This window comes from Melanaphis sacchari, unplaced genomic scaffold, assembly GCF_002803265.2.
Source record: "Melanaphis sacchari strain LSU unplaced genomic scaffold, SCAv2.0 Contig12_pilon_pilon, whole genome shotgun sequence".
NCBI lineage: Eukaryota > Metazoa > Arthropoda > Insecta > Hemiptera > Aphididae > Melanaphis > Melanaphis sacchari.
In genome coordinates this window covers 1,444,504-1,457,752 of record NW_020270527.1, presented here as the reverse complement: position 1 = coordinate 1,457,752, position 13,249 = coordinate 1,444,504, and the positions used below count along the sequence as shown (strand labels likewise).

The 13,249-nt window shown below is 27.6% G+C and overlaps 1 protein-coding gene across 4 annotated transcripts in view; it reads right to left on the bottom strand.

The window, feature by feature from the left end:
* Positions 1-6,567: 6,567 nt before the first annotated feature.
* The window catches only part of LOC112591189 (protein turtle homolog B-like), a 318,331-nt gene continuing 311,649 nt past the window's right edge, over positions 6,568-13,249 (bottom strand). For all 4 annotated transcript variants that reach the window (XM_025334915.1, XM_025334918.1, XM_025334916.1 and 1 more), the window contains exons 12-13: positions 11,144-11,389; positions 6,568-7,714 (exon numbers count right to left, since the gene is read on the bottom strand). In XM_025334915.1, coding sequence (XP_025190700.1) covers positions 7,311-7,714; positions 11,144-11,389 — 650 coding nt within the window. In that variant the 3' untranslated portion in view covers positions 6,568-7,310. The remainder of the gene's footprint in view (positions 7,715-11,143; positions 11,390-13,249) is intronic.

Below are 13,249 nucleotides of genomic sequence, written 5' to 3'. Positions count from 1 at the left end.
CACTTACCCGAGATGAAATACATTTATAATAAGCTTAAATAAAAGTAAGGTTTACGCATGATATAGACACTGTCAAAACTACATACATATTTTTTTTAACATCTAGAATGGGTAGATATGGCTAAAGTTACACACTGCCGATAGTCATAGTTAAGCAAAAATTCTATAATATATACGATAATTTTTAATAAACATTATACATGAACTTTATTCCATGTCTATGGAATACTACAAATGTATGATAATATAGTTAAAGAAAAAAAAAATTCAAAAACTACAGTAGATATTTACATTATATTAATATACAGAGTGATTTCACTTAAAAAAATCATGTCTTGGTATATTTTTAAAATTTTATGAGAATAGTAAACTTTATGTGGGATTATTTTTTTATATCTTGAAAATTGTTGATCAATCTTAAAAATGTCTATCAAAACATTTTTATTTCTTAGGAAAAACTAAAATAATTTTAAATGCTTAAAAATAGCTTAAATTATTCCAAATATTTTACTGTACATATAATAATAAATACTCTTTAAATCACATTAAAGAGTAATTTAAGAGAGTATTATATCATTTTACGCTTGAATATCCAAGTCCATTGGCATTCAAACTTAGGATTGGCCAATACGTATAGAACTCTCAATAATATACTATTTGATTATAAAGCACTAACACAGCATATTTGATACAAAATCAAACATATTCTGAATAAAATTACGTATTACTGGAGATGCTACTGTAATTTTTTGATATATATAACTATATTATTATTATATTTATATGTTTTTCTCACCTTTTCATGTGGCGAAAAGGTACCGTGTTTAATCATATAGGTACACCTAATAGTTATTAAACATTAAAACTCCCGTAAGTATAAACGCGTGTGCTGTGTGGTAATCATACGGCTAAATACATGCATATTATAACTTATTAGTTATTAGTAATAATCCAATAACCAAAAATAAATGTATTCAACTTTCTACTTACAAACATACCAAATCATTGAAACATAAGTACTATATGTACCATCCGAAACTACCAATTTCGTACAAAACATAACCAGCTTACCAGGTAATGTATTATTTGGACATTTTTTTTTTTTATAAATAGAAGTATCATTTTATAGTATTACGTATAATAAATATTTTCAATTTATTTTTTAACTTAAAATGTCATTGTTATCAAATTTACTTATTGTACACAATGTATAGATTGTAAATATGCTTAAATAAATAAATAAAAAAAAACTTAAAATGTTTATAAATTATTTATTTATCCATAAATAGTTTTAATAGGCATTTATGAAATTAGAAATAAATTTTCAATAAAACATAATATGTTTATATTAAAGAAATTTGAAGCGATAATTATTTGTTTTTGTCTAACGCACATTGTATAATATAGGCATTTAGACTTTAGTCTTGTTTTCATGCTAATGTACTGATTGATCTTGTGAAACAACAAAAGCTCTAAAAATAGATTTGAATTTGTCGTTAAATATACTTGCGATTGATTTCCCTAGATTTTTGTTTTTTTGGTTTTAATTTTTCTAAATATTGTAATATTCCATTGTTTTAATTACTTTTTTTTTTTTTTTTTTTTTAATATGACAATTTTTAGGATTTAGGAGGATAAAATCTAAAATACGAAAAAGTCAATTTCAAATTTATTTGACGACAAATTAAAATCTTTGTTTAAAATTATTTTTATTACTATACACTAGATTGAATCAGTACGTTAGAATGAAAACACACCTAAATACATATATCCCATATGTGTTAGACAAAGACTAAAAATCACCACCTTTAATTCTCTTAAACTCTGATTCGAAAAAAAATTTAAGCTGTAAAATTTAAGAAATAAGTTATTTTTAACTTGTGTGTTGTCTAAATAATAGTTGACATTACCTGATCATCGTGAAAATGTACAGAACCGTTAGTTTTACTATGACTATAGTTATTACGGAACTACAGAAATATAGAAACTTAAATTCATTGAAATCTTCCCATGTAACAATAAATCTAGCATATAGTGACTAAAATATAAATTGATATTTTGTCTAATTATTTATTTATTTATTTTTTTTTTTTTTTTTATCGTAATTGACAGTATCATTATAATTTAAAGTTATTTTTTATTAATTATGTTAAAATAATTTAATAAAAATAACAATTATATGTTATTAATGTTATTATGTCTAGTATTTAAGTTAGTGTTTTAATATATATTTATTTATTTTTTTAATGATTTTAAACTTTAAGTTTTAATTTTTGATTTTATCTAATAGAAATGAGAGCTAATTATAAGTTTTACAAAAATAATGTATTAACAATACAATTAACTATAATACGTATACCAGACAACTATTTTATTACGAACAACTCATTATTTAAAAATCTATTCACTTTTTAAATATATTTTTTCTTACATAATTTATAGCAATGTTTATAAAGACAATTTATATTTTTAATATTTTTATAATTTTGATTTTTAATTTTTTAAATGACAACATACATTTTTAAATTAATTTTTTTAAGCAGATTATTTTTCGGAGAATGTATTAAAAATATATAAATATTTTGAAATTCTAATTCGATTGTGTACTTTATGAGTTAAAAGTATTTAAGCTTTTGATAAAAAGTTTATGTCTCATTTCAATAAATTTTTCATGTTCAATCATTCTTGTAGATCGTAATTATATTATTTTCCTTAGAAAATAAAATTATAATTCATGTAACTAAGATTACTTTAAAAAATTATTCATTTATAAATCAATGTTATTAAAATTTTCTTGTATAACTATTGATTTTACTGAATTCAATCAACTAATCATGATTTTAATTATAATTATTTATATTTAGTATACAGTTGCATACCTACTATAAAGTGATCACTATAGATATATGAATTTGTTCTAAAAAATGTTTACTTCAAAACGTTAATTATTATTAAAATAAAAATAGTATACATTTTTTTAATTAAAAATGATATCTTATGATTTATCTTTTTATTTACTAAGGACTATGAATGATTTTTCATAAGACAGTAATATTTTTTTAATTACACTAATCAATTCAGTAAAATTTTTACTACTTGGTTGGTCTTATAGTTTATCCTTAATCTTGAAAAAAGATACAAAGGGTTTTTCATTTGCATGTAGTCATCTTATGTAGGTCACGTCCATAACTTTCATAATGATGTTCATTACTTTATCGACAACTAGAGAACACCTTGATATAGAATACGAGCATCATTTTACCGTAATTCTTTGGCATATGTATTACTCGTGGTGGTTATCTATCGTCGCACACTCGAATCTAATTAATATCACTGCTATGAATTTTTAGTAACGGGCTATAAAGTTGGACATCAGACTTGGCTAGGTAATTATATCTAAATATGTTTATCAAGAGATTTATCTAAAACTATAATAATATAATAGTACGCTGTGTACAAAACCACTATCAAAATTATACATTAAGGCCCACGTAAATATAATTATCACCAAAATAATAAAAATTATTAGTAGTGTTTATAACTGTACGTTGAATCGGCTGATCGATTATGTGGGAATAATTCTTCCATTCACGCACGTGGTTAGATAACAATCGATTACAATTTTCCGTATCAGTAGCACATAATTTAATCGTTTATTATAAACTATAAAAGATATTTAATAATTATAGCTCTTAAAATAGTACGTAAATAATAATTTTATTGTTTTTTTTTTCTGAGTTAGATACATACGTGCACGCGTGTATCACTGTGTTTGGCGTATTTACTATTTTCTATAAAACTGTTTTGGTTTAGTTTCTATTACACGGCAGTTTGGCTGAACGTTTGTTTGTACGCACAATCCCTCAACCGGGACATCGTTTCTAGATCGAAATTAAGTCCGATGTTTATTATTATTTCAACTCTAAGATTTTGTACGAGTCTGGTGCAGCGGTGTATACGTGTGGGTTTCACAACTATACACATTCAGTTGAACGGAAAAATGGCTATAAATCTATACCACACTATTTTCTTTTTTTTTTTTTACTCGATCTTTCTTTTCCACAAACATGTATTCGTCGACATTCGTATATTATAACGATGATGAAATGTGATTTAAGTGGTGGTACATCCTTTCGAACTCATGGCTCTATAAAAACAGGTGATTTATTGCCCAAACCATATAAGTACCACATTTTTGTGCTAAAAGCGAAGAAATGATTAATGTGAATATACACAAATCAGTCATATTGGGTTCAACTTGGTTCTGCACTTTTGCATTAAATAAATGATTATTTTTAGTTTAGGAAGCAGAAACCAGTGACCAGACTATACGCATTTCAAACACTAGAAATCGTTTACTTACATTATATTAAATTGATGTTTACTCTTGTGACCTATTTTACATTACGTTTAATTGCAAAGCAATTCAACAAAAATTCAATCGTGGATTTAAAAAAAAAAAATTAATTTTTAGTAAAAATTGAAAAAAGAATGGTTGTTAAAATCATATACATTTATTTTTATAAGAAAAAAAATAATAATGAGATCGATTGCATTGTTTCGGAAAATGCAGCATATATTTCCTAAAAAAATTACGTGTAAGAACTATAAATTTAAATATTATTTTTCTTTTTTACACAGTAGATTAATTATAAACCTGAATTTTAAACATTTTAACATCGTACTCACGTATAAAATAAAAAAAAAAGTTAAATTTATAAATCCTTTTTTTTTTATGTAGGCTAAATCCAGTGATACATACTTTTTAGTACATCAGTTCTCAACTGATATCCTACCATTGCATGGTATGCTTGTATAATAAGTAAATTAACGGTAGATATTCCATGCCGAAGAGTGCACACGTATAATATACTTAGTATACCTACTTGTATTCTGCTGTAGGGTACCTCGGGATTTTTAAGAAATACAAGAAGCAAAAAATAAAAATAAATATTTAGTATTTGAAAATTACCGATATAATACCATTCGTCAATATTTTATCGATATATTAATTTATTATTATAAGGCTCTATGTTTTGTAGACTCGCACACTACATGTGTATAATCAACTTTAAAAAGTTTCATTCGTGTTTGAGCAGGATGTTGTCAAAACTGTAAACTGCGAACATTATTTTCGGTGGATTATATATTAAAACATAATTATTACATGACGTCAGCAGTACTTAACACAAGTCCTATATAACAATAATAATAATAAACGTGTGACGCGATGAGTATGCTTGCTCATACCATTTGCGATCTTACTCAAAAGTCAAAATTATCATACACAATCAGTGGGAAAATTTTCCGTTCCAAAAATAAAACCATGTTTGACCGAGTTGCATGCCAAATCAGTCTCGACCTGGTGAAATAGCTAAAAGTCGTCGCTGCCGCAACCGTCGCCTGGTGTGAATGTGATATCCAATATACAAACATATATACGTATACGTATACAGTTAGAGGTCTAAGAAGAGAGAGGAAGGTTAGACAGATCATGAGAAAGAGATTGATAGAGAGATGAAAGGTGACGGAGATATAGAATGGGTGAGTGTGGTCCAATGGAATGCCATGAGAACGATGCTCGCGAAAAGACAAATCGTGTACAACAGCACACACGTCAAAGGGCTGTTGACCATTAATTTCCGTCGTCACCGCCGCCGTCTGTGAAAACGATTTTCTTAACCCTTAGCCGACGAGGTCGTTTTATATCTCCGCTTGCGCGCCTTTTAGACAGCGGATGAAGAGATATAGATATAAAGAGTGTGAGTTAAAGTGAGGGGAGGTTTACGAGAAAAGGTCAATTTCGAAAAACTAATAGCGTTCCAGCCAGTCGGTCCCGTGTTTATTCACGACGACGACCGAGACGAGATTAAAAACGATATTTACCCGGAATTTCTACGCTCACCATTAGACGCGGTTCAAGATGCGTAGCCATCGAGTCTGACTGCGTTATTCCGGTCGATGAGGTTTTTTTTATGTCTTTTAAAATCTAATTTTTCTTCCCAATACGTTCGGCGACACCATAAATTTAACCATAGTTCTCTGGCAAAATTACATCTTATTTTATATGTACTTGGAGGTTTCATTATTGTATATTAGCTGGTGTTATCCATTTTCGTATTAACCATTATGCTACACATGGACAGTTTTCTGTCTGACAATATTGTGCTTAGAAACAAAATAAATAAGTTAAAAATACGGGAATCATATATTAGTATTAATGTATATTGCGCATATTTATTTTAAAAAATATAAGGTAAAAACCTCAAACGGTGGAATTGCATGTATATAGTATACCTACTATGAGTACCTGTTACTGAGTAATTTATTTTACTTCATCAAAATGAAACACAACCTGAGAAAAGTATTTAACAAATGACAAAGTTTTATTTTTAAAAAACAAAACAACAACGATCATTAAATTATAGTTATTACATAATAATACTATGCAAATACTTATCATAACACAATAGGATAAAAGGTAACGTTTAAATATATACAATCGGTTATATTAATACATAACAAAATTACACTAAATCAAAGTTTTTTTTTAGTAAAACAGTATAAATTATATGTAGAATTCGACTTAATTATATATGTTTGGCTATATTATATTATTATTATAATCAGCAAAAACGACTACGGAGGACATAAGTACAAAATATTATTTAAATGAGTACGGGACGCTCGAACTACATGCGGGAAACGAATCTATCTATTATCAATTCTCTTATATATTTTTATTATTACAACTTATTAGCGCGGGTCAATGATCGTCAACGACCCATGTTTAATCTTAATATACATATATATTATATTATATTGTATTTTATGATAATACACAAACTCGACTAAGGTACTCCGAACGACTACCTATACATAATATTATATTACACTAGATCAATACAGCTATTATACCTATTATTGTTATTTTATTTATTTTTATTTTTCATATGATTATTTTTAAAAAGATATACCTACACAACATTATTATTATCGTTATCGTAGGATTGGAAGCGATAAATCGGTTAAGTACGCGACTTGAAAAGTTTTTATATATTATTATTAATATTAATATTATTATACACATAGAGGGTAAAAGTCCGGGGAGTCGTGAAATTTACATGGGCCCACGCTGGTCTAAAAATCATTAATATTTTTTTCACAGTTCTTACTACTTAAATGCGATTTACAGTTGTATCGCAATATCATAATATACGGTATACTGTTTTTTTTTCACTTTTACTTATACATTATACGACAATATAACATTATAATAGTATGTACAATGCGCCGGGCACGACGTCGGTTCACACGCAACTCTCGGGTATGTGACCGCTGGACATCATCAGCTTCTCCTTGATGTCCGCCCCGTCGAGTTCGTTCGGGTCCAGTCGGACGCGGACGTGGTGCGACGGCTGCGGCGACTGTTGATGCTGATGGTGGTGCGTGTAGCTAAACGGTTTTGGCGTGACGTCGTTCCAACGGCGTACGGCGTCGACCGGCGGCGGCGGCGGTTGACGGTCGTTGTTCGCCGTCCCAGCGCCCCTCCGCAGCGTGCCCGTCGATGACGACGACGGCGAAGACAACGGCAACTGTGACGTCGTCTGCGCGACCGCTGCATTAGCGGCTATCCATCCAGCCACCGACGGATCGTGCGCGTCGTCCAAGAACTGTACGCCACCGTTGCGCAGTTTTGGCGCGTCCGATGGATCTGCCCATAACACACATAGTTATCGTTATTATTATTATTATTATTGTTATTGCCTATTGGATTAGTGTTTATTTATTTGCTCGTTTGTGACGCGTGACGAGCACGAAGTCTAAATCGTGTTTATGGTACGGTATGAGGAGATCACACATACGTACATAATATTATCATAGTTGCCTCATAATGAGTTAAGATTAATTTATCATTGCCGCGACACATTTAGGTATTTGAAGTTTAATACTCGTTACGGTATTAAATTTGTTCAATTTAATAGAATTTCGTATTATCCAATAAAATATAGTATTTTTATAGCCGCAGTGAATCGGACGGGAGCAATAAAGGGCCCATCAAATAATTTGAGTTGAGTAGATATCGATGCGTAACAATGTTGGGTCGCTAAATATGTAGTAAGTATACTAGCCAAAACCAAATAAAACAAACATAGTAATTAAATTTAAAATTACCTGCCTAAATGATGTCCATTCAACTACGATTTTATGTCGTTTATAAAAATGTACATAGTCAATATGTACACACATACGAGTAATGAGTAATTATTTAATTATCCAGAATATTTGGTTTAATTTATTATCTAATTAATTAAATGACTAACAAAATATTTATAAGCGACAAAAGAAACTATTTATAATACTATTTATCTACGCTGGTAGATATTTTTGCATAATTAATATATATTTTATACTGTTTTAAATAACTGAAATGAATTAAAATTATTTATTTAGGATAATGATATAATATATATTTATTTGTATTAGTATAGGGTATGAAGATGAATAATGATTTATATTTTAAATTCAGTAATCAAATTATTAGTTATTACTTTAATTTGTTTTACATTTTACAATCAGCAATCGAATTATAACTATAATTTTTATTTTATTTTTTATTACAGAATACTATACTATCATAATTGTTTGCTTTATTTAATTTTGAAACAAAATACTCACGTACCTATTCTTTATACACGATATGAACGTTTGTATTTTAAAAGCTGGAAAAATGCACGCAAATATGTGAATCCAGTCTTGTATATTATACTTATCTATTATACATGTGAGCGTGTTTATGATGTGGAATGTGTCACGCAATAATAATTGTAGTGACACATACAAAAAAAAAATAAAATAAATAAACTACGGCTGCGATAAAAAATAGCAGTCACATATTATATTTTATTTAATAAATACATTGAATATTTTTACTAAGGCTTGGGTTATATATTTACATATTTATTTGTTTAGAATGCTGTACAATCTACATTAGTGATTCTCTACACATCAGTTATGGGTCCGTATTCACCATTTATTGGATGTTATAATCACATCAACAATAAAAAATATCAAACACTTAACGAATAGTTAGTTTGTTTTATAAATCAACATTTAATGTTTAAATAACAGAAATCTAAGCATCCGATGATTTTGAGAAGCGCCTTTAGCCAACTACTCGTAATAATATAATAACAATATTATCTACCTACTAAAACTTTTTTAATTATTGGTAATAAAGTGTCGTCATTGGGTGGTTGCTTTTATCATGTACCTACCTATGGAAAGTTATATTATATATTTCTGAATGCATACTTATTTTAATAATTAACTTACAGGCTGTACGTCTTAAAATAAAATAAAAAAAAGTATACATATTAGTGATTTTTAAATGTATTTTCATTTAAAAATTAAAATATTGGTGATTTCAGTTTGAACAAACGTAGTTTAAACAAGATGAAAACTGTTTTTATTTTAGTGTATTTTCTTCATATTATATTATATCTGGATTAACCAACACGTTAATCATGTTATAACTATATATAGTATACATAAACGTGGTTTAAGTAAAACATAATACTATTATTGTGACAAAGATTGAATGATCGTCAAATATCAACCACGTTTCGTCTGCCTTGATATATATTCATGATATATTACAAAATTGTATTCGACGATGACGTAGTTAAGTTTCCTTTGGAAGGAACACCGTGTCGGAAATAATGTCAGAAAACAAAACGTTAATTGTAATATATAATATTATCAGCGACACGTGTCATGCGTATCCATTTAATACAGGTATACAATATACGTATTATACACGTCATAATATTCAAAAGACATACACAGTGCCGAGCGATCCGCTCCCATACACCACTGGCGTGATTTTATTAAATTAAAACTACGCATTTTTAATTATACAGTTTATATTATAATTCATCGAATTTCCGTATGCAAATTTATTCAAAACATGAGCTTACGCGATATTTGGGAGTACGCGTTTCGAAATTTAACCGTTTATAAATAATAAATACGGTAATATGGTAGTAAAAAAAAAAAAAACATAAAAATAATGATGCTCGGCGTGTCGGTATACGTCATACGGAACTCATTCTGTTCACATAACGATTATGAATGCCATAAAATTATAATATTATCATTGAGAACAAGTATTAAGGTATATCTACGTATTATTTGATGAAACATGCCTTACAATAATATATAGTCTCTACCTAACTCATATTAATATTTATTATTTATTTAATACATGTGTATCTGCTTATATATATATATATATATATATATATATAAAAACAGATTTGATTTAATTTTCGAGTAATATTTTACTCGGCGCAAGATGAATGACCGAATCAATTTATTAGAACTATAACTGCCTATAGTGTATATATAAACCTTATAATACATATTGGTTAGAAAAACATACTCTTATCGGACACCTTTCTTTTTTATTATTTATGTTTCGGCTACCACGCCACCGTCGTTATTATGATATATATATAATACTTTCGTAGATAAGATTATGTTTTCCAGAAGTTTCCCTAGAATTAAGAGTTATTTATGTATGTAGCATACTGATAAACTACTCTATTATTCGGTGATTGTTTTCAATCCGACCGTAGAAAACAAAATCGTCTAACCTCGAAAGTACCGAACGACATGCATGTACTTCAGACTTATCTTGTCTACATTAATACGGTACGACGTACTTTATAAAATTAAGTTTTCGGAAGCAATATATATTATACATAAAAATTATTATTTTAAAATAATATCATTAACCTAAACTACTTTTTACATGTCACGAAGTCAATGCATAATAAGTATATATTAATTGATTCATTTTCAAATAAGTTCTAACGTCACATAAATTTTGAAAATGTACACATTTAATGTATCGTATTTAATAATAAAGTTATAATATGTACTTATGTAGTTATACCTATTATAATACCTACTTATAGGTGCATACCAGAATATTACCATCAATAAATGTGGATTCAACAAAAACATGGTTTTAAGTAATTAAACATTCGCATGGCCAATATTATGCCAATTATTCAAGTAAAATATCGACTTTATGTAATTTACTCGTTAAAAAACGAAAAATTAATATATTAATTACCGTATTTCACTTGAATCAGGTCAGGATCGGTATCCGTTTCTAGAATGGACGAGGCTACTTGTCCGTTACTCCTTTGGTGGACAATCACTTGTTTGTCTCCACCGGCTGGTTGCCGTGAGTTGCGTTTTCTGCTGTTCGCCGTCTTCAATTTAACAAGAACGATGATTGCCAGCACGATGAGCAACAGGCAAACGCTCACTATCGTTATTACCATTGGTGACACTTTTAACACTTCAACGCCAAATCCTATAAAAATCAAATAAAAACTTGTAAAACACATTAGTTTAAGCGTGTGATTCAACGCATGGATAAAATACAAATTGCGATTAACAACATTAAACCCGATGATTGTAACAAAAACAACGCGCGCGTTTACTATTTTACCATTTTGTGAACGACGAAATGATTGTTACTATTATTATTATTTATTATTATTAAGTACTTTAAACTAACATTTCAAAACTAATAATCCGCTTGAAAACTCGAACTAATACTAGCATATTGAATCGTTCAATTGTTTATACATAAATATATTGTACAACAACTACTATTATAATAGTATTATAATTGGTTCAATCATTGAATATTCTATTTTTATGCACAAGCTCAATCCATTGGGTATAACAATAATGTCCACGAAATCTATAATTAATAGTCTGTTCATGGTACATATTTTGAATTTAAATTTATTGTTAAAATTTGTGTTCAATACAAGGATATGAATTGTATATTTTAAATATTTAAAGCTTTCAAATATAGAATGCAACAATAATGATGTTTATGTAAAGATTGTACGTATTAACTAGATACTTTGGACTATAAAAGAAAAATTACAAAAAATTAAGATTAAATGATTATTTAACGAATTTAAAAACAAATTTACACATTTTAAATATATTCAAAATCACGTGAAGTTAAATCAATACACTATATTTCGTTATCGTTTAACAACGATAATTTTACCATTAAACTATTGTACTATTTGACGTACAAAAGAAACTTTTGAAAGCAATAATAGTGTACTATTATAATATTAACCTATTTATAAAATTAAATATAAATTAGAATTTTATCTACGAGAAGTAGTATTGTAAGTTGTAACATTTTTGATAATTAAAATATTTATTACATTTTATATTATAACTAAAATATACACTTACAGTAGTATCCAAATGTGATTTCTCTATATCAGTTATATAAATTAGTTATTTTTACAATGAATGAAATTTAAAAAAGTAAATCATCTTCCCAAATTTACATATTAAGTTTTTTTTTATTAATTCAGTGTTAAAATTTGGTTGTATACATCGTACATTTTAGAGAATACGTATGGCATAATATATATAATGATGCTTTTTATCAGTGAAAGGTTTTTTTAGCTTTGTTGAAAATTTTGGACGAAATATGGCCTCTATATTTTTATAAATAATGTTCTTAACCATAATTTATTTTTTTCATAACGTTGTGTATTCTAATTTTCTAAACATAATGCCATACAATTTATACATGTTTGTATTCTTATCGTAGAAAACATATTTTTGTTTCAACTTGAAAAATAATGTAAAATAATATTGCTGAATACCATTTAAAAGTTTTAAAAAAAGTAGTTACCGCTTTATGTATTACACAATATTTTGTATTAAAACATCATCTCGTTAGATGGCGTTAGAAATCAATATTTTTTCTCTATTGTTCTTATTATATCTTATTATAATAAAGACATGTTATATGAAATGCTAAACATTGTCAACAATATTCTGTGGTATTTATGAGTGTGCTTTGTAATATTATTCAAATGACAAAAAAAAACAACAGTATGTCATACAGTTATATAATCATCTAGAATTCAGACTTCACTCGTTATTTTTATAAAGATATGATGTATAATATCATTTAACAGCGGCTATTGAAATTGAATTAAAACTATTTTATAAAATATATTATCTCATATTAGTATAATTTTATTTCGCTTTTAGTTTTAAATGGTCATACGCATGATTAAACAACGCTACGATATTCATTAAAAGCGATCAAGATGAAAATAATATATTTTAACATTGGACCAACAACACGCGCTACCGTTATATCATATACCTAAGCCGTAGT